Source organism: Esox lucius, chromosome 15 (genome assembly GCF_011004845.1).
Source record: "Esox lucius isolate fEsoLuc1 chromosome 15, fEsoLuc1.pri, whole genome shotgun sequence".
Lineage (NCBI taxonomy): Eukaryota > Metazoa > Chordata > Actinopteri > Esociformes > Esocidae > Esox > Esox lucius.
Genome location: NC_047583.1, coordinates 4296696 through 4322333, shown reverse-complemented (window position 1 = coordinate 4322333; position 25638 = coordinate 4296696). Strand labels below are relative to the sequence as shown.

Below are 25638 nucleotides of genomic sequence, written 5' to 3'. Positions count from 1 at the left end.
GCTAATAACATCATCAGCACCTCAGCCCTGGTCAAAAAGGCGCAGTAGAGTCTGTACTTTTTGAGGAGGCTGAAGAAAGCCTGTCTGTCTTCCCAGATATCCTTGTGAATTTTTACTGCAGCACAATCAACAACATTCGGACTATTTGCATCACAGTGAGGTTTGGCGGATGCTCCGTGGCCGACCAGAAGGCCCTGCATGAGTAGTGAAAACCGCCCAGCACATCACTGGTGCCCAGCTCCCAGCCATCGTGAACCTCCAGCGCAAGCGGTGTCTGTATAGGACATGCGGCATCATCAGGGACCCTTCACATCTATGCCACAAACTGTTTGCCCTCCTACCATCAGGCAGGTGGTACAGGTCTCTCCGTTCATGCACCAGCAGGCCCAGGAACAGTTTCTTGCCATCTACTGTAACCCAGCTGAACTCAGTGACTCATCACTAACCACTAACCCTACAGCCCACCAGTTAGTTCTGCCTCTAAGGGACCGTGTTGCACTACTCTCTGTGTACTACTGGACTATGACACTGCTTTACAATTGCCATTTACTTGCATTTGCCTTCATTGCACATCTGCACATCCCTCTTGTAACATACATTATACTTAATATTTGTAAAGACTAAATACTTGTACATTTTATGTCCTCTTCTGGTTATATGCTAACTGCATTTCATTGTACTGTTCAGTAACAATTAAGTTTAATCTAATCTACTGTAACCTCAACATACTCATAACATTGCCTCAACAAGCTCATAACATAGTCTCAACATGCTCATAACATTGCATCAAAGGGCTCATAACATCACCTCAACATGCTCATAATATCACCTCAACATCGTCGTAACATCACCTCAACATGCTCATAATATGAGGGTTCCAACAAGCAATGCTAAAACAATGTGTTTTGCTGCCACCTGTTGGGCTCAATAGGATATTCAAGCATCTGATTATCTCGAGCTCTAGACCAATGATGAAGCTTACATTTATTCAAATCTAAAATATATAACTATTTTATTAAAAAGCGAAACAAGATGGATCTTATCTTACCCATTCTTTTAAAATGCAACACAGCTGCTGATACACGAAGATGGACCAAGGAGGTCTACCTGTCGGCAAGTTTCAACGTCTTTTCACACCCAGGGAGGCTTAGGGGAGAGAAGGTTGGACATTTAGGGGAAAAAACTACCGCTGTCCTACTGTAACCTCCACACACCGACCGCTGGCACCAAATCATGTTTTTCTAACCTCAGGAGTGTTTATGAGTCACTTTGGGGTAATGAAGTGTGTGGTTCATTTCTCCGGACTCTTGTTATTATCCCTGGACAGCTACCCTGGAGATATTAACAGACATTTTAATCACAAGCGTGGCACTGCCTTTCAAAGTGTAAGTATTTCATCAAGCCCAACAACATGTGGTAGAGGATAAAGATTCAGGGGTGGGGGGGGGGCTAGTCCGGCCGAGGGTGTATCGTATGGCTTTGCATGTGTTTTCATTTAATATAATGGAATGATTTTCAAAGATCAAATCAATGTAATGGTTTCTAGTCCAACGCGAGGTCCAAGAAATTATAGGAGAAGTCAGCTTTATGCACATACAGAATGATTGTAAACGTAACCTTTGGCGCACCCCGGGGAGCGATGCTTGGTTTAAAATACATTTTATTATGACGGAGATGTGAATTGCAGCGCCAGTGGGCCTCTGCTACAGCACCCCGAGTCCTTCCTTGTAGAACTGACATTCCCGACAGCCGCTTGGAAGACTGAGTGCACCGTTTGCAACAAGCTCTGGATAAGAGCGTCTGATACAAAAAAAAAAAAAAAGCTAACATTTGAAAATGTACTGGCGGCATCAGACAGCAGGGGGCTGAAGAGGGTGCTGCAGACGACTAAGTATATCACAGGGCCAGAGCTCCCTGAAATCCAATGTGTCCATACCAGACAGTTTCAGTGGAAGGACCCGAAGATCAGAAAAATACTCCAGCCACCCAGTGCGTGGACTTCTACTACCTATACAGAATTGCTGATCGTGTGTTTAAATGGGGAAAAAATTGAGCGATCAGTGGTAGGAAGGAGACTGTAGGTGTATTTTGGGATCTCTCTGCATACCACTGGGCAAATCTCCAGGCTGGTGGTTGGCATGGGCCACATCAGATTCATCCTGCTGGGCAAAAACTGAATCAGTGTTTTCTCTGCATGATTTTACCAAAACAACTGACAAAGTGGTGCATGTACCAAAACAACTGACAAAGTGGTGTATGTACCAAAACAACTGACAAAGTGGTGTATGTACCAAAACAACTGACAAAGTGGTGTATGTACCAAAACAACTGACAAAGTGGTGCATGTACCAAAACAACTGACAAAGTGGTGTATGTACCAAAACAACTGACAAAGTGGTGCATGTACCAAAACAACTGACAAAGTGGTGTATGTACCAAAACAACTGACAAAGTGGTGTATGTACCAAAACAACTGACAAAGTGGTGTGCAATGACGTGGTGGTGTGCAAAGTGGTGTGCAAATCCCCAATAATGCCAGGAATGACATTTTTACAGTTTTGTTTGTGCATCCCAATAGTCTTTTCATTGTTTTTATTGGTAAAAATATCTTCAGGCCGAATGAACACAGGCATACCACATTATTTAGGGAAAACAGAGCTACAATGACTATTGTTACTGAAGTTCAAACTGTGCTTAGGGTACTTACTCAACACACAAGGAGTTTTGTAAGCAATAAGGCTTGAGGGGTTGTGGTAAAACCGCTGTGTCCAGGCATTCTGCGGTGTCTAGTACATACAGAATAGCTTTCAGCAATGGTGGCAATATATCAACAACCCCTGTGATTACTTATTCTCCTTAAAAAACGGTTACCAACGCAATTAAAGTAACATATAATGCCCCTTTTCTGTAAAAGCTGTCTGAATTTCAGCCTATTCAAGTGTGGTGTTACTTTTATACAACTTCTTAATATCACAAGGCTGATATCATTATAATACCAGTGTAACTGTTCAGCTGTGTAAGAGGGTGGGTTTTAGACCATTCTGTCAGCCTAACATGAAGGCATAATAAAATACCTTTGGATTTCTAAACGCCCACAGTCAGGCTTGTATTAATAGCTACAGGAGGCTTTAGCAAATACATGATTGAAAAATAATTTAAGAGTTTTATCAACAACAAAAAAATCACAATTCGTCCTTTATTAGACATTAAGTGATTGTTTAAAAATCGAAATAAATTAACTGCATGGTGACTTTAAAACAGACCAAGCATATTGGCCGGAACCTTCAGCTGGACCGTGAAACAACGAACGTATAACCCGGAAGCTGTTCCACACAAAATCCAAACAGATCATGACAATACAGATGGCCAAAGCTGCAAAGAGTGAAAAATGTCAGACAGCTAAAATCGTTATGATTCATGCCCCGATCTGCGACACTCTTATTAACCCTCTAATGTATACGTGCTAAACACGAATTAATTAACGCACACGAGGAACTTAAGCAAGTTAAGCTAGCTTTAGTTAGCTACTAACCTTTCTTAGCGCCAGTTCTGAAAATACGGTTTCAAGTGACGTAGTATGTTTGCCAGCAATCTAACGTAAATTAGCATGCTGGGCTAGTGCAGTCAGCTAGCCGTCTACAGCAGCAGTAGCGACCCGGCACTGACAGGTGCCTTCACTGTGGTAGGATGCCTGTCGAAGGAATTCTATCGGACATCCGTTCACGACAGGAGGGTAGGTGGCCTTTGTCCGTCGCTAATGATGTATAAGGTCCCATTCCAAGTAATGGCTAGCTTGTTTTTAGTAGGCATTCTGAAAGAATGTCATACACTGAGCGGAGGAGACGGTTCACAACTAATTCGCGATTCATAAATATTTGTACAGAACTTTGCTTGATTAGTCTGAGTACATTACTAGCACATGACATGAAGTAGAGGTATTGTGAAGTTAGAGACTTCTCAGGCAAAGGCCGTCTGTCTATTAAGTGAAAAATATATCATGCCTGCCTTTCTTGGACAGTTAAACAGTATACACTATTTTTAACCCACTTTCACTTTAAATCCACTAGTGTCTAATGTTTTTCCTGTTACTGTAATGTACTACGTTTCCAACACACACCTTTTCAGATTTAGAAAAGTGTTGTGGTCCTGTAAAATTAATCAGTATGATCATGATAACCCAGCTGCTGTTCCATGGTATTTGTCCAAGGAGAGGTCGCTAGTTAATTCATCACCGAACCTGTCAGACCAGACTAATGCCGACGTCGTATCAAATGCTGAAACCGTTTCGTTCCCAGACGTAAATAGTCTATCCCTAGAATTTTCAGCATCTATTTCATTTACTGTTTGATCACTGCTTACCGTCTCCAAACCTCAACAAAATGGTTGGACCAGCTAATGTACCTGCCCCCTGATAAATCCCCCCACTCACCCCAGAAGATGGTGCAGAGGCAGAGTGATGTATGAACAGTAAAATGTAGCAATTGTCTTTGGTTTAATTATTAAACCAAAGTTCTGTGTATCATAAGCTCATGGCCTGTGTGGGCGCACTGAATTACTCTCTTTATAGTTTTTGGTGCCGTTTTTTATGAGGTGGCAGATAGTGGTTAGAGTGTTGGCCGGAAACCCAAGGATCACTGGCTCAAAATCTGTTATCAAGGTAAAACCATATAAAATGAACAACACAGGCAAGGCATTTATTTGTATAGCATATTTCATACAGAGGGTTTATTCAAAGTGCTTTACATTATTAGGCCCAAAAAGACAAAAAACAAACATCAAGAACGCTAGAAATAAATTTGGCAGAAAAGATAAAGCATGAGCATTGGGCTAAGAAGTAATGAGCATATGTTTATTTTACACCAGAAAATATGATTTTATGATAATACAGTCAGAGGAAACTTATTTACAGCAAGTTGGCCTATATATTTCTTTCTTAAAAAGATCAGTGTCCAAATGACTGGTAACCCTAAAGATTCTTAATAATACAGTTACTCATCTTTACGTCTGAATTAACATTCTAGGTTTTTAGGAAGATTTTTGTAATAAAGAATGTTGTCTTAGCCTTCCATAACCTCCTTTTTTATTGGGTTATAAAAATTGACCTTGTTGAAGTCAATGCTATCATAAACTCTCCAAAGTAGGCTACTGTGACATTATGGCCATATGCCAGTAAGCTAAAACTTGGCTTCAACTGAATCATACAGCAAGACATTGCCCCCAAGCATACATTAAAATACACAAGGAAATAGTTAAGAGACCGCAAAATAAACATTTCGCAAAGGAGGAATATCTAACATCCCTCCCATTGTGTTCCATTGTGGGCTGTTTTCCTTCCACTTAGTACTAAAAATACAGGGGCTGTCTTGGTATCTGATTCGTTCTGAAATACACAATTTATCATTTGGAATGCATTTATAATTTTAGCTAGTTCCAGTGAGTAATTAGTGAAGTACATTCTGTTCCACATGTTGGGAAATTACAATATCCTGTTGGTCGTTATCGGCGTTTATTTTATACAGCCATTTTTGATCATTATTATCAAGGGTGCCAATCACTTTGGAGGTGACTGTGTGCCTGATGCACAGTTGGACTTTAAGCCGCAGGGATATTAAATATGTGGGAACAAAAATGCACTTGTAAACTGTCTTTTGTCTGGGATTTGTGTGTAGTGTTAACCTCTGGTATTTGTGCAGGTCTTGAGTCAGTCATGATACATCTAGGCTAATCTCCTTAGTCTAAAGTAGTCCCCACTCTGTTGGAGTGGCAGAAGAGACGCTGTTTTCCTCCGGCGCTTTAATCCTGTAGGCCAATGCCTTTCCGTTGGCAGATGGTCTTTGCACCATGGTAGGTTGTACAGAGCCTGGGGATGATCGTTACGCACAGAAATCGGGTGTGTTGAAGGTTTTTTTCGGGATTTTGTGAGATCACGTAGGGCAAGATTAATGAAGGTTTTGCCTGAATGCTGTCTTGTTCTTTGGACTCCTATCCCGTAGGATATGACAAGACGGAGGAAGCCACATCGAGTGTCCCGGCAGCTAACCTGGAGGACTCCAGGCTTATATTCATCAATCAGCCTCAACTCACCAAGTTCTGCACTAATCATGTCAGGTAGTTGTTCATACTTTACCATACTTTACCAATATTTTCTTTATTTCATCAGTTTACTTTGTAAACATTACACTGAGTAGTTTCTTAGTGAATACCAGATATTTTCTCTATTTCATCAGTTTACTTTGTAAACATTACACTGAGTAGTTTCTTAGTAAATACCAGATATTTACTCGAATTTATCGGTCTACTTTGTAAACATTAAACCAAGTAGTTTCTGGATAAAATATCAGATAGTTTCTCTAACTCATCGGTCTACTTTGTAAACACTAAACTTGGTAGTTTTTTTAGTAAATACCAGAAATGTTCTCTCCATGAGGTATTCCCTGTCCCCTTCTCCAGCACTGCAAAATACAACATGCTCACCTTCCTGCCTCGATTCCTGTACTCTCAGTTCAGGAGAGCTGCCAACTCCTTCTTCCTGTTCATTGCTCTTCTGCAGGTGCCTTCTATTTTCTTCGTTCATTTCAGCTGTGTTTAGCCGAAATACTCCCCAATCCCGGCCTGCAAGTTATGCTTTTTGAAATGGATGGTTCACTTTAGAGGTTTTAGCTCATTTATAGACGTACATAGAGTTACTTTGATCCACAGTCTGATCATGTCTGTGTCCTGCATCACCTGTTCTGGTAGCAAATTCCGGATGTTTCTCCAACGGGTCGCTGGACGACCCTGGTCCCCTTGGTCCTCATTCTGTTGGTGGCAGCCCTGAAAGAGATCATCGAGGACCTGGTGAGACCGTAGATCCACACTATAAATGCATACCTATTTACTGTATGTAGTAGAGACAGTATCCCTCAGTTGTCTGTTCTCCTGAAGAAAACTTGCCTGAGAAAATCTCCCCGTGCTTTTTACTTTTGAACAAAGATCTATTGGAGTTAGGATGCTTGGCATACAGTATTAGTAAAATGTGGACGGAGGGAATATCTCTTAATGTTCCTTTCAACAGAAACGTCACAAGGCCGACAAAGTGGCGAACAGGAAGGAGACTCACGGTAAGGACCACCTAACTAAATGATATCCGTAACTGCTTTTGAAACTATTTGTAGATGAACGGATATATTTGGGATCAGGATTTGCTTACATAGTACACATGCATTCTTTGGTCTCCACCCTTTTTACTAAATGTCCTACTTTGTCTTCCTTTGTCAGTTCTGCGAGACGGCACATGGAAGGTTGTTCACTGGGAGAAGGTCTGTATCTAAGTTTGAGGCAATTTGAGTCATGCCTTTACCACGTACATTCTTTGTCTTCTTACCCAAAGAATCCCACATGTTCTATGTTTGATGTTTGAATATTCAGTTATTAAACTGAGCCCCTGTCTCCCACTGAACAGGATGTTCGTTGTGATGTTAGAGAGTTCTAGAAGATAATTCTGCATTACGTTGACAGTTTGATTCATACAGTGTCTGTGTTCAAAATCATTGCCGGGATTCCCGACCAACTGATGTAAATGAATGCATTCCATCCATTCAGAAGACAAACGTATGCAACCGACTGATGTCTGTCATGTACAATAACTAGTGTGTTTTTTGCAGGTAGAGGTGGGAGATATAGTCAGAGTAAATGTGAGCGAGTACATCCCGGCAGACTCAGTGTTGCTGTCCTCCAGGTAGTCCTTTAAGCAGAGACTTTAGATGGGTGGTTTGTGCCGTGGTCAGCCTGAGGGTCAGCTCTTCATTGACCCCCCCCCCGTGGTGATCCGGCTGTAGTGAGCCCAAGCCGTCTCTGCTGGTTCCTCCGATGCCTCTGTCTGATTGTGATGGTGGTCTCTGTGTCTTTCATGTCCTGTCCCCTTTTCGACGTCCCCTGTGATGTTTGTCTGTGTGCCCCTGCGCCTCTCCCCACCCCCGACCCCTCCCCCGTTCGCCCCCGCTCTCTTCCGTGTGGGTGACGAAGGTGACGGTCGGCGATGTAGTCCGAGCCAGCGACGGGGACCACCTCCCGGCGGACCTCGTACTGCTGGCGTCCAGGTCAGGGTCTAGGAGTCTGTTAACACGCCCTGGCTGCAGAGAGTCCCGCTGAGGCTACTGTCTGACAGTAGTGGTCCCAAGGGACAAGCCGAGGACACCACTTTATGAGGATCCTTTTCGAAACACCGAAACCTGCCCAATGCCCAGTTTCACGCTTAAATCCTGGTTAACAGAACCACTTTTGTACCCCCCCCCCCCCCCCCGGGTGTACCAGGCGCTCCTCTCTTTTTACATTACTGTCTCGTGAACAGTTGCATTGAAAACGATGTGTTTAGATGGCAGGGCACTCGCCTTCACGGCCTTCTCGATGCCATTCAGCCCGCAGGCCCTGTGGCTTTTCTACGTCTTGTGTCGTTCCCTGTTTATGAAGCTCCTGTGAACACCAGTTAGTGGAGGGCGCGTTGACATTCCAGGCTGTTTAACATTCCTTGTGTTTTCCACAGCGAGCCAATGGCTATGTGCTACATCGAGACCTCGAATTTAGATGGTGAGACCAACCTGAAGATCCGACAGGTGAGGGACACCCCCCCCCCCCCCCCCCCCCCCCCCGCCACATAGACACACGCACGTTATGCCAGGACTCCTGTGGTCACATTTAAGAGGAGCCAGCCCCTTATTCTACCTGTAGATTTCTAACAACTCCTCTTCCTCACCAGGGCCTCCAGGTCACTGCGGACGACAGAGACGTTGATAGCCTGTCGCGGCTGAGCGGGCGCTTGGAGTGCGAAAGCCCCAATCGCCACCTCTACGACTTTGTGGGCGTCATCCGACTCGAGGGTCATAGGTTAGAGGGGTCTATACGTCAGTCGACCAATTATATTTCTAGAGCCCTTTTTATAGCGACAGTTGACGTGAGGTAACCAGTACTAGACCCTTGTCTTTCTGCAATGTAGTAGCAAGCTTTACCTGTAGTCTTTTGTACAGTGAATGTATCCACTTTCTGAAACTGCTTTAACAGTCAGTGTAAATCACTAATTCCCAGAGTTCCTTGGGTTATTCTGGTGAATTTTCCAGTTTGCCAACCCCCCAATCACTTTTGCAAATGTTTTTTCCACCCAGCCCTGTCCCGCTGGGTCCTGAGCAGATCCTCCTCCGTGGGGCCCGTCTTCGGAACACCCGCTGGGTCCATGGCATGGTGGTGTACACGGGCCACGACACCAAGCTTATGCAGAACAGCACGCGGCCGCCGCTCAAGCTGTCCAGTGTGGAGCGCGTCACCAACACCCTGATCCTGGCGCTGTTTGGCTGCCTGCTGGCCATCTCTCTGGGCTGCTCAGCCGGACAGACTGTCTGGAAGACCCGGCACGGGGACCAGGCTTGGTACATGGACCTCAACTGTGAGTACTTTACATGATTGTGTTCCGTTGCTTTACGTCACTCTAAGTTATGTTGCTTTACGTTAACTTACTTTACATTATTTTACATTGTTACTTAATTTTATCTTACTGTGTTACTTCTCATTATTTTACATTGTTACTTAATTTTATCTTACTGTGTTACTTCTCATTATTTTACATTGTTACTTCATTTTATCTTACTGTGTTACTTCTCATTATTTTACATTGTTACTTCATTTTATCTTACTGTGTTACTTCTCATTATTTTACATTGTTACTTCATTTTATCTTACTGTGTTACTTCTCATTATTTTACATTGTTACTTAATCTTATCTTACTGTGTTACTTCTCATTATTTTACATGGTTACTTAATCTTATCTTACTGTGTTACTTCTCATTATTTTACATTGCATACAGAACAATGTGTACAATGTGATGTGTGGTGAATATGATCATGAAGCCATTATCCCCTATATTAGACCAGGTATATTACTGTAAACATAAACCTCTCAGTGAATGTGATTATAACATTTGCCTTTATTTTATTTCACCACTGTACGGCTTAACAGCTCCAGGTAATCACTTCTGGCATTTGGCTGCGGTTGATTTAGACCCCCCAGATTGCCTCATCTTAGACCCTCTCCAGTTGTTCATTAGCCTTGTTAACTCTCGTGGTTCATGGAGCTCTTTAACCTCCAGTTGCTAGACCTTGTCAGAGGATTTGGGATTAATTGGTAGAGCTGTAGAGAACTGCTGAGCAAATGTGTGTTTATTCACAGTCAGCTTGTAGTCCCTGCAGTTTTCTGCCTTTTATTCACATAAATATAATAGTTTCTGTCTAACTCCTACTACTGACAGATGGTGGCGCTGCCAACTTTGGCCTGAACTTCCTCACCTTCATCATCCTCTTCAACAACCTCATCCCCATCAGTCTGCTGGTGACTCTGGAGGTCATCAAGTTCGTCCAGGCGTACTTCATCAACTGGGTGAGAAAATTGTATATCGTTCAAATCTTTTTGTGTGATTCTTTTGTCTTTTTTGTGTGTCGGACCACAGGAACACTGTGACGTCTAATTGGGATCCTAATAAAATAAAAACATACTGCACAATACAACCTATCTGAACTGGGTTCAGGATCCATTTCAGTTTTAACTGGCTGCAATCCATTTCAGTTTTGGTAGTGATCAAAGTGTGATTGCCTCCATTGGCTTGCCTCTGAAGCTAAGTAAGATTGGTCTGAGTCGGACCCTGAACAGATGACCAGAATGCTGGAAGTGGTCAAATCCCAGTGGAAGTGGTCAAATCCCAATCTGCAGTGTACTGAAGGCCTTGTGTAGAGCGTCTTTTGGATGGGATATTAAATAAATGACCTGACTTTCTCTGTGCTAAGAGTAGGGGGGGTCCTAGGTAAAGGTGCAATCTGGCCCTTATATCAACCCCAGGTCCAATCTGCCTCCTTTAAACCCCTTTTTCACCCTTTTTAATAATTTTTTTACATTAAACCATTGAGTGGATATGCAGAACATTGTTACCGCGGTAATCCCAACACTCCATTTATTCAGAACCCAATTTAGTTCTGTGTGCACGGGTTCCCTGCGAAGTTCAAACGTGCGTGTGTATCCGTGTGTGTTCAGGATATGGACATGCACTACGAGGCCACGGATTCCTCCGCCATGGCTCGGACCTCCAACCTGAACGAGGAGCTGGGCCAGGTCCAGTACGTCTTCTCGGACAAAACGGGCACGCTCACCTGCAACGTAATGCAGTTTAAGAAGTGCACTGTAGCTGGAGTCGCCTATGGGTGAGAGGGAACTCCACCGATCCCGCCAAAAACCAGCCAATTACTGTTTGCCAAATCCGTGTCTCGTTGTGTTTCGTGGCACAGCTCTTGGTGTTCAGTGATTAGATTATTTCGATTATACGCCGTAGAACAAGGTTCTTTTACCATTTTTTGACAGGCACGACAGAGAGACTCCATTAGAAGGGGCCTTCGATGATCCGTCCTTACTGGAGAATCTGCAGAATGATCACGTGAGTGGATGACATTGGACCGTCGGGTAGCCGAGTGTGTGCGCACGTGTGTATATTTTCAGAAATGAAGTGTTTGTGTGTGTGTGTGTCTGCAGTCCACGGCCACTGTCATCCGGGACTTCCTGACCATGATGGCGGTCTGCCACACTGCTGTTCCTGAGAAAACTGGTGACTCGATAGTCTATCAAGCCTCTTCCCCAGGTACGCCTCTAATGTTTATCAAGCCTCTTCCCCAGGTACGCCTCTAATGTTTATCAAGCCTCTTCCTCAGGTACGCCTCTAATGTTTATCAAGCCTCTTCCTCAGGTACGCCTCTAATGTCTATCAAGCCTCTTCCTCAGGTACGCCTCTAATGTTTATCAAGCCTCTTCCCCAGGTACGCCTCTAATGTTTATCAAGCCTCTTCCCCAGGTACGCCTCTAATGTTTATCAAGCCTCTTCCTCAGGTACGCCTCTAATGTTTATCAAGCCTCTTCCCCAGGTACGCCTCTAATGTTTATCAAGCCTCTTCCCCAGGTACGCCTCTAATGTTTATCAAGCCTCTTCCCCAGGTACGCCTCTAATGTTTATCAAGCCTCTTTCCCAGGTACGCCTCTAATGTTTATCAAGCCTCTTCCCCAGGTACGCCTCTAATGTTTATCAAGCCTCTTTCCCAGGTACGCCTCTAATGTTTATCAAGCCTCTTTCCCAGGTACGCCTCTAATGTTTATCAAGCCTCTTCCCCAGGTACGCCTCTAATGCTCACCTGGAACAGGTGCGCTTGTTTCCAACCGTATGCTGTGCTGTTGGGAGCACTGGGATTGGAAACGCCTGCTCTGTATCTCCAGTTTAATTCTAACTGTTGTCTCTGTGGCTTTGTACTCCGAGACACATATTTTAGAGTTTGGTCATCTTTAAAATGTTGAATATTGTTCTAATTTTCGACGTCCTGTTCCATAGCGTTGTGTAAATATTTCCTGTGTGATGAATTGTCTCACTTTGGATTTATCAAAATATGAAATGGTAAGAGGTATTTCCTAACAACCTAAATGGTATTTTCACAGTCAGGTGAAAAAGTGGACTCCTGAGAGTTACCTTTTGTGTCCCTGTTGTACGTAGATTACCAGTGGTCTGACATTTTCTAAAATGTTTAGATGTTCCGTCAGAAAGTAGAATGATGTACTTTAAATTGTTTGGAAATGTTTGTATCCCCTCCGAGACAAATATAGCCTGTCTGACACTTGACTTTCTGACTTTAAAGTCAGGAAAGAGATTTTTGATGTTGTCGGCCAGGGGGATCCCCATTTCAACAAGTCATGATCGATTGTTTTACTAAAGCACAATTTGTTGTGATGGCAATGATTTGTTGTGATTGCAATGAGTAATGTGAATGATTACATTCACATTACTGCAAATGTAATCCAACAACAAACTAAAGGTAATTTCCCAACAACCAAAATGATATTTCCCAACAAACTAGGCTCACTCTGGTTTCTGTTGCCTTCTCATGTCTAGACGAAGGGGCTCTGGTGAGAGCAGCAGGCTACCTGGGCTTTGTGTTCTCTGGACGAACCCCACACTCGGTCATCATACAGGCTGTAAGTGGAGAAATTGTCTTACATTTGCATTCATACACGGCTCAGTTTTTTCATCTGAAGCACGTTGGCATATTAGAGAAACAGTTGACAGTTTGTGAGGCTTGCATTCACCTTGCAATAAAGACACGTCTGTGTTGTTTGTCCTGTTGTTGCAGCAGGGAACTGAACAAAGGTTTGAGTTGCTGAATGTCCTCGAATTTACAAGGTAGTTAAAAATGTTTTGGCCGTTTGATTTGTCTCGTTGATTTGTCTCTGTGTCTTGCACGTCTACGGTTGGGCTGTTGTGGTTTTTCGGGATTCTCGTTTGAAAACCCTTCTCACTCTTTTCTAGTGAACGCAAGAGAATGTCGGTGGTCGTGCGTACAGCGTCTGGGCAGATTCGACTCTACTGCAAAGGAGCTGTTAGTATGAAGAACTAAGAATGGACACTAAGTCTATTTTTAAAATGTGTTCCTCTAATGAAGTGCAACGTCTTTGTTCTAGACGTTTCAGTTCTGACATATGCTTATTACGTGGTACAGTTTAGAAAGAAGACACGAGGGCTGTGCTGCAATGGCCTGTATGTCGCAGCTAAGAGCTGATCTTAAGAAGTTCTTGGACACAGGCCTTTGCTATACAGCACAAACCCCCGTGATGTCACACCCGTGGGTATATAGTCTCATATAGCACAGCTATCACCCAATTAGCCTTCAGGGCTGAAGTACACACGGTCTTCCCAGAGGTTAATCATTTAGATACTGTAAAAGGGGAAGCCAGCTCTACTGCAGATTCTTCCCCATTTCAGATTCCGATTCTCAGATGTTACACCAACATCCTGATACACCCGTCTAGTATGCATGCAGTGTCTCACTGTAAAGACAGATCACAACTTCACCAGCTTAATCTACTTCTCCGCCAGAGATGCAGCAATGGCTTTGAGAACAGCATGGTGTGGGTATTTTCTCATTCTGTTGACGGTGACATGTGCTCTGGGGCAAAACAACATGAGGCATGTCTGTGCTCTCAGGGGGTCATCAGTGGATCTGCCCTGTCCTTTTACTTATCCAGACCAAGTTACAGAAAACCTCTGGTATAGTCAGTGGGGGAAAGATGGGCCTACTGACTTGAAAGTGGACCAGCGATATGCTGGTCGGGTGGAGTATCGTGGGACCACGGCGGTGGACTGCGTCCTGAAGATCACAGACCTGAGGGAGAGTGACAAAGGAGAATATTTCTTCAGATATAAAACGGACAACTCTGACTGGACAAATGGAACAGAGGGAGTCGCTCTTTCAATCGCAGACCTGTGGGTGGAGGGAAATTTGTCTTCACGGCGACTGACCTGTAGTACCACCTGCACTCTGGGTAACCAGTCCTACTACATCTGGTATGTGGATGGACGACATGAACAGGAGGACACTTCCCCATACCTTGAAAAACTAAACCCCATTTTTTGGATGCGTCTTAAATCAGTCTCCTGTTCTGTGAAAGGCCATGAAGATCTCCACTCTTCTGCAGTGTGTGACCGTCGTGACTGTTGGAGTGTGACTTACACCAAGAGGCGAGTCTGTGCCCTGAAAGGCTCCACTGTGGCCATGTCCTGTACTTACAGATCCTGGCGTGGTTATAGACCCTGGCGTGGTTATAGAGGATCAGGCTCATTTTGGTTTACAAATCGGATGTCTGAAGATTTGAGGTTGGATAACGACTACGCTGGTCGTGTGGAATACCATGGGAACAACTGGAGTGATTCCACCTTGGTAATCAAGGACCTGAGAAAGAGTGACTCGGCTGAATATCGGTTCGTAGAAAAAAATATATATATTCGGGAACATGTCATTCCTGGTGTGATCCTGACTGTCACAGACCTCCAATTACAGATGGATCCTGCTTCTGTGTCCGAGGAGGAGAAAGCTGTTCTGAGGTGTCATACCGCTTGTAGCCTGGATATCAATACAACCTTTATTTGGTATAAGAACGGACAGCTTATACCAAACACTGATGTCAACTCCACCAGCCTGTACCTAGACCCGGTCAGCAGTGAGGATGCTGGCAGATATTCCTGTGCTGTTAAGGGCCACCAGAATCTCCGCTCTACAGAAGGGACTCTCGCTGTCAGATATGGGCCAAAAAACACCTTGGTGTCAGTGAGTTCTTCTGGTGGATTAGTGGTGGGCAGCTCAGTGACTCTGACCTGCAGCAGTGATGCCAACCCCCCAGTGGACATTTATACTTGGTATTTCAATGATAGGATTTTGCAAAGTGGATTCAGTAACAGTTACCACGTTGCCAACTTCAGCTTTGAGAACAGTGGACGATACCTGTGTGAGGCCATAAACCAGAGAGGATCCACGAACTCTAGCATTCAGGTTACTGTAAGCGCTGTCCAGGCTTCGGCTCTTGCCTGGACTTGGGTGGGGCTGGCGGTCCTGGCCGCTGGAGCTTCCCTACTCGTCATCTGCTGCATCCTGAAGCGGAGAGCCGCAGGAGGCCGCGATGCGGTCACCTTCACCCACAGGGTCCTCCCAGACAATGACACGTACGCCGGGCTGAGCATGGAGTCCAGGGACCCAGCGTATGACACACTGGTGACCAGCACACACACAGTTCCTGGGGAAAACGTTCCAGCCTCAGTGTATGAGAACGTACAAAAAATCCCAACATAATATGGACTGTAGAGAACCACCAAACAATCTTGATTGAGAACCACCACAGAACTTTCATGAAGAGAACCGTGACAGAATGAACCTTGACAAAGATAACTACCACTGAATATTGATTAAGAGAACCACCACACAACTTTGATGAACCAGACTACTACCTCAGAACCATGATAAAGAGAACCGCCACAAATCCTTGATGAAGAGAACCACCACAGAACCTGGACTAAATGGAATCCCCTAAAAACAATGATGGAGAACCACCAGAGAACCTTGATTGAAAAGAACCACTGCCAGAACCTGGGTGAAGGGACCATCACAGAACCCTAACTGAATGGCCTTGCGATTATAATGATCTGCATGGGAATGCAAATCGAAAAACTACGTATTTTCTGACACTGCCATATGGGGTTGGGATATTACAGCAACAAAGAAGTTAACCTGTAGTGAAAATATTACAACCCTGTTTCCAGAAATATTGAGACACTGTATAAAATGCTAATAAAAACAGAATGCAATGATGTGCAAATCATTAATAACTATATTTAATAAATAAAAATTGTACAAATACAACATATCAAATGTTGGAACTAAGAAATTATATTGTTTTGGGAAAAATACATGCCCATTTTCTTTTTTTGATGCCAGCAACACCTTTCAAAAAGGTTGGGACAGGGGCATGTTTACCACTGTGTTGCATCACCTTTTAACAACACTCTGTAAGCGTTTGGGAACTGAGGAGACCGATTGCTGTTGTTTAGAATGTGGAAGAATTGCTTCATATAAGATTTCAGCTGCTCAACAGTTCAGGGTCTCCTTTTATCGTACTGTTCTCCCGTGCAGTCTTTCACAGAGTGGGGAACCCCTCCCCATCTTCACTTCTGACAGACCCATCCTCTCTGGAATTGTCTTTTAATACCCAATCATGTTACTGACCTGTTGCAAATTAACCTAATTAGTTGTGTGATATTCCACCAGGTTCAGTTTTTTATCATTACACAACGTTTCCAGTCTTTTGGTGCCTCTGTCACAACTTTTTTGAAACATGTTGCTGCCATCAAATTCAAAGTGTGCATATGCAAGAAACAATAACATTTCTCAGTTTCAACATTTGATATGTTGTCTTGGTTTTATTTTCTGTTGAATATGCAGATTCAATGATTTGCATATCATTGCATTCTATTTTTCTTTACATTTTACACAGCATCCCAACTTTTTGGGAAATGGGGTACATTTGAAATCCCAGGGATCAAATCCCTTAAATTATCATTATCTACATTGATACATCCATTACATTGAATTGTGATTATGCACCTTATAATGTTAATAAGTAAAAACATTCGCTGTCATCTCCATATTTTGAAGTACTTTTCTCAGATGCTATATGGATTTTATTAATTGTAACTTCTAAAGTCTGTCCTGGATACACTTTCTCATTACATATGTGTCTTTTGTATAACTTATGTATCATTAGAGTAATGCTTGATTTCTTATTCTATAAAAAAAAAATCATGATAACCTTGTGACAAAGTTGTTCTCTGCATTTAAAGTGCATGTTGTACATATTCTCAGTGTTTAATGATAGAAATACGTATATATTGTCAGGACTCTGTCATCTATGAGAGACTGGAGGACAGCTCTGAGTACCAAGAAATCACACTTGACCACCTGGAGCAGTTTGCCACAGAGGGTGAGCAAGAGTTGCACTATGATCTCATTTTCTTGCATTCATTAGGAATCAGAGTATAACTAACTGAACATTATATATATTGTTACAAACAGGTATTGGGTTATGGTTTGCTGTTGTCCCATTGGTCTGGTTAACTGGGGTGATGGTTTTGCTGTTGTCAGATTGGTCTGGTTAACTGGGGTGATGGTTTGCTGTTGGTCTGATTAACTGGGGTGATGGTTTGCTGTTGTCCTATTGGTCTGGTTATCTGGGGTGATGGTTTGCTGTTGTCCCATTGGTCTGGTTAACTGTGGTGATGGTTTGCTGTTGTCAGATTGGTCTGGTTAACTGGGGGGATGGTTTGCTGTTGTCAGATTGGTCTGGTTAACTGGGGTGATGGTTTGCTGTTGTCCCATTGGTCTGGTTAACTGGGGTGATGGTTTTGCTGTTGTCAGATTGGTCTGGTTAACTGGGGTGATGGTTTGCTGTTGGTCTGATTAACTGGGGTGATGGTTTGCTGTTGTCCCATTGGTCTGGTTATCTGGGGTGATGGTTTGCTGTTGTCCCATTGGTCTGGTTAACTGTGGTGATGGTTTGCTGTTGTCAGATTGGTCTGGTTAACTGGGGGGATGGTTTGCTGTTGTCAGATTGGTCTGGTTAACTGGGGTGATGGTTTGCTGTTGTCCCATTGGTCTGGTTAACTGGGGTGATGGTTTTGCTGTTGTCAGATTGGTCTGGTTAACTGGGGTGATGGTTTGCTGTTGTCCTATTATTTGTCTGGTTAACTGGGGTGATGGTTTGCTGTTGTCCTATTGGTCTGGTTAACTGGCCTAGACATGAACAGACCATAGACAGTGTTGCTAGATTAGGAGGGTTCCTACTTCATTGGGCCATTTTTAATGACAGTGTGTGGGCAAAAATGGGCTTGGGTGGGTCCATTTACAGATAGGGTTGTATAGGGAAAAACATTGTTCAGGCAGTTTCTTTGGAGTCCGCGGGAGATTGTGCGGTTTACAGTCAATGAAATCTGGCAAAACTGACCATAGAGGAGTAGATCTGTTTATGCAATCTGGTAAAAGCTCCCTTTAATTGGCTGCATGGACTCTTAAACGTCTTTTACTATTTGAATTATTTTAGAACTGCTCATTTTGCTTTGGGACCATCAAGTGCATTTTGGGAGGTTCTGTCATCTCACTCTGTCTCTGTGTTTTGTCAGGACTAAGGACCCTGTGCTACGCTGTGGCTGACATCTCAGAGGAGTCGTACAGGGAGTGGGCGGAGTTGTACCAGCAAGCCGCCACCTCCATCACCAACCGAGCTCTGAATTTGGCGGAGACCTATGAACTCATTGAGCGGGTAAACCAACGTTTTGTTCTCATCATGAGGAAATCCTGTCCTTACGGTAAACCTAAAGTACTGTAAATTCACCCAATTTCTCCCCGCAATCTGGCTGACACATAAAATAGTATAATGAGGCTTTCCACAAAGTGAATACTACAACGTGGTTGTTTTCAAGGGTTTTGGTTGTGAACGCAGCTCTGATTTGGCATCGGTGTAGCCGATCGGTGAGGCCTGGCTCTGCATCTGTCTGTGTTTGATCTAGCATGACGAGATGGACCAAAGTATCTCTTCTGGCACCGCTCCATAGATTCCATTGTACTGGGTAAACTATATGAAATGTGCCAGTCAAGTAGTCATATTCTTTTCCCAGAACCTCCAGCTGCTTGGTGCCACAGCCATAGAAGACAAGCTGCAGGATGAGGTCCCCGAGACCGTAGAGATTCTTCTCCGAGCCGGCATCAAGATCTGGATCCTCACCGGAGACAAGCAAGAGACTGCCATCAATATAGGTGAGGAGAGAGACTGTCGGAAAGACTCACAAACACACACCGAAAGCTCCCAAACCTAGTTTAGTCCCATCAAATGACCTCTGTCCCCGCTCTTCAGGTCACTCGTGTCGGCTGCTCAGGAAGAACATGGGGCTGTTGGTCGTGAACGAGGACACTCTGGATGTAAGTCACCGTCCCACCCTCTCCCTCAGTGCTGGTAAAAGCACAGGAAACCTCTCCGTGATTTGAGGCCACTTCTGTTTTGAGCCACACTGACATTCATAGAAGAATTATTGTTACGTGCTTGTGCTCTGCTCAGTGAGTTAGAGTTGGGAAACGAGATCCACCAAGGCTGTGAGCTTCATCCCCACAGGAATCACATGTTCAGAAAACGGAAGTCCCTTTGTATAAAAGGGAAGTGGTGGACATTAATCACTTCCTCATTGTCTCTGCAGGGGACGCGCGCAGTTCTAAGTCATCACTGCGGCATTCTGGGTGAGGCGCTCCGCAGGGAGAACGACATTGCCTTGGTGATTGACGGCGAGACACTGAAGTACGCCCTCAGCTTCGAGGTGTGCCAGTACTTCCTGGATCTGGCCTTATCCTGCAAGGCCGTCATCTGCTGCAGGTAGCCAATCACAGCACGGAGCCCTTGATTTGTATTAAAGAGATTGGCTCCAGCCATGTTCTAACAGGGTAGACATAAAAGGATAAGTAGTGGTTTCTAGACTGATGTCAACGGTTTCCTGATTGAAACACTTATATATGTATGTATCCACTTCACACTATCCTGGCCGATGTTTGAAACATCTCATGTGGACGTGAGAACAAGCTCAAGAGCCAGTGTCAGACAGGAACTGATACCAGATCGCTGTCTTCCTTTTCTAGCTCACGGAACGGTGTCCTTCCACTGTTCTCCTACTGACCCGAGGCTGTATTTGTCCCCAGGGTGTCTCCGCTGCAGAAGTCAGAGGTGGTGGACTTGGTCAAGAGGCAGGTGAAGGTGATCACGCTGGCCATTGGCGACGGCGCCAACGATGTCGGCATGATCCAGACGGCTCACGTTGGGATAGGCATCTCTGGCAACGAGGGCCTGCAGGCCGCCAACTCCTCCGACTACTCCATCGCCCAGGTAACAGTTCACTCCTCCGACTACTCCATCGCCCAGGTAACAGTTCACTTCTCCGACTAATCCATCGCCCAGGTAACAGTTTACTTCTCTGACTAATCCATCGCCCAGGTAACAGTCTACGTAACAATAATATTGCTTCTGTGGGTGGGATGATATTCATCGCTACCAGTGCAAATCAACAATATGATAATATGGGTTTTGCCCCAACCCTAAACAGGTCATCTTTTCTTTCTCTTTTCAGTTCAAGTACCTGAGGAATTTGCTCCTTGTCCATGGATCGTGGAACTACAACCGAGTATCCAAGTGCATCCTGTACTGCTTCTACAAGAACATTGTCTTGTACATTATTGAGGTACACTGGAATTGCTTCCTCCATGGGGGTTTAAGCTGTTTCTGGTTTGCGCAATTAGTTTTCAGACGTTTTCCAAAAAATCCCTGTTTTGACAATTTTAAGAATCAATATGAAAAATGCGGGAAATTCAAATCTTCCAGAATTTATTTTAAGGTGTACTGGGATTGGGGTAATGTAAAACCTGAGGATGTTTTCTTCTGCCTGGAAGTCAGCATTTAACAGCCAAATTCCTTCTGTGTATCAGATCTGGTTTGCGATTGTGAACGGCTTCTCTGGTCAGATTCTATTTGAACGATGGTGCATTGGTCTTTACAATGTGGTAAGTTCAATCCTTTCCTGGAGCTCTTTCTGAATTTGTCCTTCCTTAACATTGACCCACTGGTGCATGGAATTTTGTTTCCATTTGTATTGTTTGTGTGTTTGCCCCTGTCCAAGATCTTTACCGCGATGCCTCCTCTGGCCCTTGGTATATTTGAGCGATGCTGCAAGAAAGAAAACATGTTAAAATACCCCGAACTCTACAAGTCCTCTCAGAATGCACTGGGTTTCAACACGAAGGTACACTCCACCTTTCAACCACGTTCTTTTTGTTATTGCTATTGAAAATTAAAACATGAATTGTTCATGTCCAGCATGAATTTGAAAATGTGCAGTTAGGGCTAGAGGTCCACTTAGACGTTTGAACAACCAAATTAGCAAAGGACGTTGAATAGACGTCTTCTAAATGGTTTTGCTCAGTGGGAAGGCCCTCTTGGTTCAATTCTTTCCCCTGTCCTGCTGCAGGTGTTCTGGGCGTACTGTCTCAACGGTCTCCTACATTCTGTCGTCCTCTTTTGGCTCCCCCTGCTGGCCTTCCAGCACGGTATGCTATCTGTCTCCGCTTGTCTTTCTGTCTCTGTCTGTTTCACTATCTCTCTGTCTGTCCCTCTTTGTCTGTCTCTTTGTGTCTGTCTCTCTCTGTCTCTCTGTCTTGTCTGTCTCTGTACATGTATGTGGTTTGCTCTTGTATGATGCAGTCTTTCATGTTTGGTCTCTTGATACCTGCCTTATATATTTTAGACACTGTGTCTTGGAACGGGAAGACTCCGGATTATCTCCTCTTAGGAAATATGGTTTACACAGTGAGTAAAATGACTGCCTGCCTTTCCAAATGCCAAATAAATCTGAAAATACTTTTTACAAAATGTTTACTCAAATTAGGTTACACACAGTAGAAAGAGATAGAAACTGATATGACATCTCTCAGATTCTCCACATCCTCATTTAACAGTGATTGGTTAAGTGACTTGTGGTTTCTCTGTCTGCAGTTTGTGGTGATCACCGTTTGTCTCAAAGCGGGCCTGGAGACTTCATCATGGACACTGGTGGGTTCAGAAGACATTCCGAATGTCGTCCAGAATGTCCATGGGTTTAAGTTAACCTTTACATTTATATTGGTTTTCCTTGAGATTAAACATAAAACATTTTAATGAGTAAGAATTAGAGTTGTGTAATGCTGTCCTGATTTGGTCTTCTTTCTGTAGTTCAGTCACATAGCAATCTGGGGGAGCATCTGCCTATGGGTGCTGTTTTTCTGGCTGTACTCCTCCTTGTGGCCTGTTATACCAATTGCACCCGACATGTCTGGACAGGTGAAGTACAATTTGCATTTAATGCACAATATTGTTTCACAATTTGTTGCAATAGGGAGTTTGCTTCTTTTGCTATAAAGTGGTTCGCTACTCGTGTGTAAAAAGTGTATATTTGTTGTGTGTGGGTGTGTGTGTTGCAGGCAGGGATGATGTTCACCTCAGGAGTGTTCTGGATGAGTCTTATCTTCATCCCTGTCACATCGCTGCTGTTTGATGCTGTGTTTAGAGTGTGAGTCCTAATTTAAATATATACAGCATGAGCTTCAGGGGAACCTCTATGTTGTGTCAACAGCCACAATTTACAATCTCCTATTTACTTCTCATTCCTCAAATATACACCCCTTAAGCACATTTAGATCAGTTGATCTGTTCTCTCACCCTGCGTACAGTCCAGATGTTGTTCTCACTCTCGCTGCATATTACATGTTGCTCGCTCACTCTCTCTGCAAGTCTAGATTTTTTTCTTCTCACTCACTCTGGATATTTAGAGGTTCTGCTTACTCTCTACAGGGTGAAGAGGACCTTCTGGAAAAATCTGGTTGATGAGGTGCAGGAGCTTGAGGCTAAGTCTCAGGATCTGGGAGCAGTGGTTCATGGGAAAAGGTGTTTTTCATACAAAACTCTTTGTAAGCTTAGGTTTAGACTTAGGATTCAATGTTAGGTTTAGGCCTCAGAATTAGGTCAATGGTTGAGCCGTAGGTGTTCAGAGTCAGATTCATGGTTAAGGTTTCCGTGGTCACTGTTAGGATATTAACTTTGGGGTTCCCACCAAGATAGTAGGATGCCCGTGTATGACACTCTTCCCTTTGTGTATTTGCAGTCTGTCAGAGAGAGCTCAGCTCTTGAAGAATGTGTTTAAGAAAAACAGCACACAGTCCACATACAGCACTGAGACCCCTCCCCCAAACATGCTACGTAAGTATCAAACACACACGCACCATAGGCATACCACCATCTCTTACGCAGAATTAACACTACATTTCCCACAATGCCTTTTGTGCCCCCCCCCCGTACACACGCAGGCTTGGAGGGTGTGAGATTGTCATTGACTTCTGAGGTAATCTAGGTCCACTTCCCTATAGCCATAGAGTCTTGAAAGTGGTGAGGTTAAGCTCTTCCCTGTGGTCTGAGTGGTTGGCAAACTTTACTGTAGTCCCTGGGCTGAATGGAAATAGTTCCTGGTAAAAGACATTTGTCTAGGTAGTAAGTAGGTTTTGTGTAATTAGTTGTATTGTAGTTTTCTAAATTAAAAGTGTTTGCATTTAGCGATCTTTGTTGATTGCTGCTGCATACAGCACCAAGTTCTGCTGAGAGGAGTAGGTTTTTGACCCGTCGTGATTAGAATCCTTTTCAGCCCATTCCCGACTGTCGTTTTGGTGAGCAGAACTCAATATGGAACAGCTAGGTCAACAAAACGAGTGGTGGTCATGATAAACCAACACTCTAGAACCTCCAGCTTCTTTTAGATCTCTAGTTTACCATCTTTTTGACATTCCAGCGGACTAGCACGGAGGTGTTGATAAAACATTAACTGTATGTCGTCACTGCTTGATGAAATTAGCCTGAGCAGCTGCTAACCCCCTATAAACATGTAAACACGTCCATGCCATCATCACCTCCCCCGGTATCGATATCCCCAGTGCAAAGAAACAAACACAACTCCGTCTCCCTGATGCTTTCTAGTAGCCCATACCGTGGGTTGGGTTTACTGCTGCAGCCCTAATGGAGACCGAAACAAGGTCCCCTTCCCGATTTCCTCGAGCGGAACTAGGAGTAAAATGGTAACATACTTTTTAGGTGAATCAGTAAGCCTGCAGTGCCACCTGCAATGTCGAAACCGTCCTTTGAGACCGGGGTCAGGGGTTGTAGTTGCTACTTATTAGTGCGAATGTGAAAAACTCTGAAGTTGGCCAGTGTGAGATGATGGCGGTCGGGCCTGACATTCATGTAACGTCTGACTTCTCATTCAGATGGCTACGCCTTCTCTCAGGATGAAAACGGAGCGGTGTCACAGTCCGATGTGATACGGTCGTACGACACCACAAGACAGAGGCCCGCCCAGACCCAGTGATGAAGCCCCTCCCCTACCCAGCGACGCCCTCCTATTACATGCTGCAGTGATTTATAGAAGGTTGAGAAAAAGTCACCGATCAAATGTGGGCCAGTTTGGAAACAACCTTTGAACCCATAACCAAACTGGACCACTTGAGGGGACTGGATAAGTGTATGCAATATGGCGCTGATTTCACTTACCTTATCTGAGGCAAAGGGAAGATGATAGCCATATCGCTTTTACTTATTTTATTACTTCAAATCTACACAGGTGAAGTGGGTGTAGGACTGTTTCCAGAGAAGTATTTGATATTACATTACATTTGCGGGAAGTGTTGAATCACTATATTCTTTTTGCCTGATCACTTACTTTTTAACGAGTCTTTTTCCCCCCCGAAGACTCAACCTGTTTTTATATTTGTCAGTGGAAAAAGTTTAATTCTGAGCCATGGACAATGTTTAAAGAGACTCGTCTCATCTTTTACCTTTTCGTGTGGTAAGGACTCTCAACATCAACAGAACATAGCCACATAAACAGCTGTATTTGAATGCCTCAAAAGAACACATCTGAACTTGAAACGAGTTGTACAGTGGGGGGGGCCCTGTGACGTGCCTCGCCAAAGAGTCCTTTGGTAAAAACCAATGTCTGTGGGTGAATATAGTCTACGATTCATTAATGCCATCTAACATCTCCCTTTTTTGCACTCCAGAATGGTGTCAAGCACTCATAAGTTGCATACTGAGCTGTCTGTGACTTACTGATGTACATTCCATGTTTCTCTCCAGTCGCTCCATCCAAACAGTGCCTTTCAGAGAGTTTCTCTCATGCAGTAGTGTATCTCGATAGCATGGTTGCATGATTTTAGGATTTTCTTAATGTGTTAAAACCTTTGCCTGGTTTGAGGTCCGTCCATAGCTTGTTTTTTTTAGTTACCGCAATGCAAATTTGATCTCAGTGATGTGTATTGACTGTTTTTTGTTGCTGTTGTTTTTGATGAATTAGACATGTTTATCCATGTTCAGTATGTGTATATATGTGTGTGTGTGTGTGTGTGTGTGTGTGTGTGTGTGTGTGTGTAAAATAAGTTTTTCTCACCGCTCAAACCTCATGCCTGTGAAAGCGGTTAAGCTGTTTGTATGTTGTACAAATCAAAATAAGGAATTCATAATTTCATTTTAACTTGGCCTATAACATTAAATATTTAATTCTCAGATTTGTAAAGGGACTAATGAATAAACCACTACAACACTAAAATGCAACTTTTCCTTGTCTGTGATATTTTTTTTTTCTCCATTAATATTTTCTAAA

General features: G+C 43.7%; 2 protein-coding genes across 8 annotated transcripts; both read left to right on the top strand.

Moving 5' to 3' along the window:
* The first annotated feature begins 1275 nt into the window (after nucleotides 1-1275).
* LOC105015964 (phospholipid-transporting ATPase IA) lies at nucleotides 1276-25589 on the top strand. 7 transcript variants are annotated; one of them, XM_010879468.5, is made up of 34 exons: nucleotides 1276-1385; nucleotides 5994-6108; nucleotides 6451-6550; nucleotides 6739-6837; nucleotides 7055-7100; nucleotides 7258-7298; nucleotides 8005-8078; nucleotides 8522-8591; nucleotides 8735-8862; nucleotides 9138-9415; nucleotides 10276-10403; nucleotides 11052-11218; nucleotides 11376-11448; nucleotides 11544-11649; nucleotides 12943-13025; nucleotides 13181-13230; nucleotides 13357-13426; nucleotides 17270-17354; nucleotides 18550-18689; nucleotides 19045-19183; nucleotides 19281-19345; nucleotides 19618-19790; nucleotides 20111-20294; nucleotides 20536-20646; nucleotides 20891-20965; nucleotides 21082-21204; nucleotides 21430-21508; nucleotides 21706-21767; nucleotides 21954-22010; nucleotides 22170-22277; nucleotides 22418-22506; nucleotides 22788-22880; nucleotides 23098-23192; nucleotides 24248-25589. In XM_010879468.5, the coding sequence occupies exons 3-34, from the start codon at nucleotides 6467-6469 to the stop codon at nucleotides 24346-24348; spliced, it is 3276 nt and encodes a 1091-aa protein (XP_010877770.1). In that variant the 5' UTR covers nucleotides 1276-1385; nucleotides 5994-6108; nucleotides 6451-6466; the 3' UTR covers nucleotides 24349-25589. The 7 variants fall into 7 exon arrangements, with proteins under 7 accessions (XP_010877770.1, XP_010877768.1, XP_010877772.1 ...); XM_010879466.5 differs by lacking the exon at nucleotides 1276-1385 and adding an exon at nucleotides 3341-3733; XM_010879470.5 differs by lacking the exons at nucleotides 1276-1385; nucleotides 8005-8078 and adding exons at nucleotides 3341-3733; nucleotides 7644-7717.
* On the top strand, nucleotides 13438-16181 carry LOC105015962 (B-cell receptor CD22-like). The gene has a single exon (XM_010879465.3). The coding sequence runs from the start codon at nucleotides 13862-13864 to the stop codon at nucleotides 15668-15670; it is 1809 nt and encodes a 602-aa protein (XP_010877767.2). The 5' UTR covers nucleotides 13438-13861; the 3' UTR covers nucleotides 15671-16181.
* Nucleotides 25590-25638: the final 49 nt, after the last annotated feature.

Bases quoted from the DNA above. Each gene is read 5' to 3' on its own strand.
- LOC105015962 (XM_010879465.3), top strand. From the start codon at position 13,862: ATGCAGTGTCTCACTGTAAAGACAGATCACAACTTCACCAGCTTAATC.
- LOC105015964 (XM_034297383.1), top strand. From the start codon at position 5,842: ATGGTAGGTTGTACAGAGCCTGGGGATGATCGTTACGCACAGAAATCG. The intron at 10,404-11,051 runs GTGAGAAAATTG...GTGTGTGTTCAG, and splicing joins AGGCGTACTTCATCAACTGG to GATATGGACATGCACTACGA. The intron at 22,278-22,417 runs GTGAAGTACAAT...TGTGTGTTGCAG, and splicing joins CACCCGACATGTCTGGACAG to GCAGGGATGATGTTCACCTC.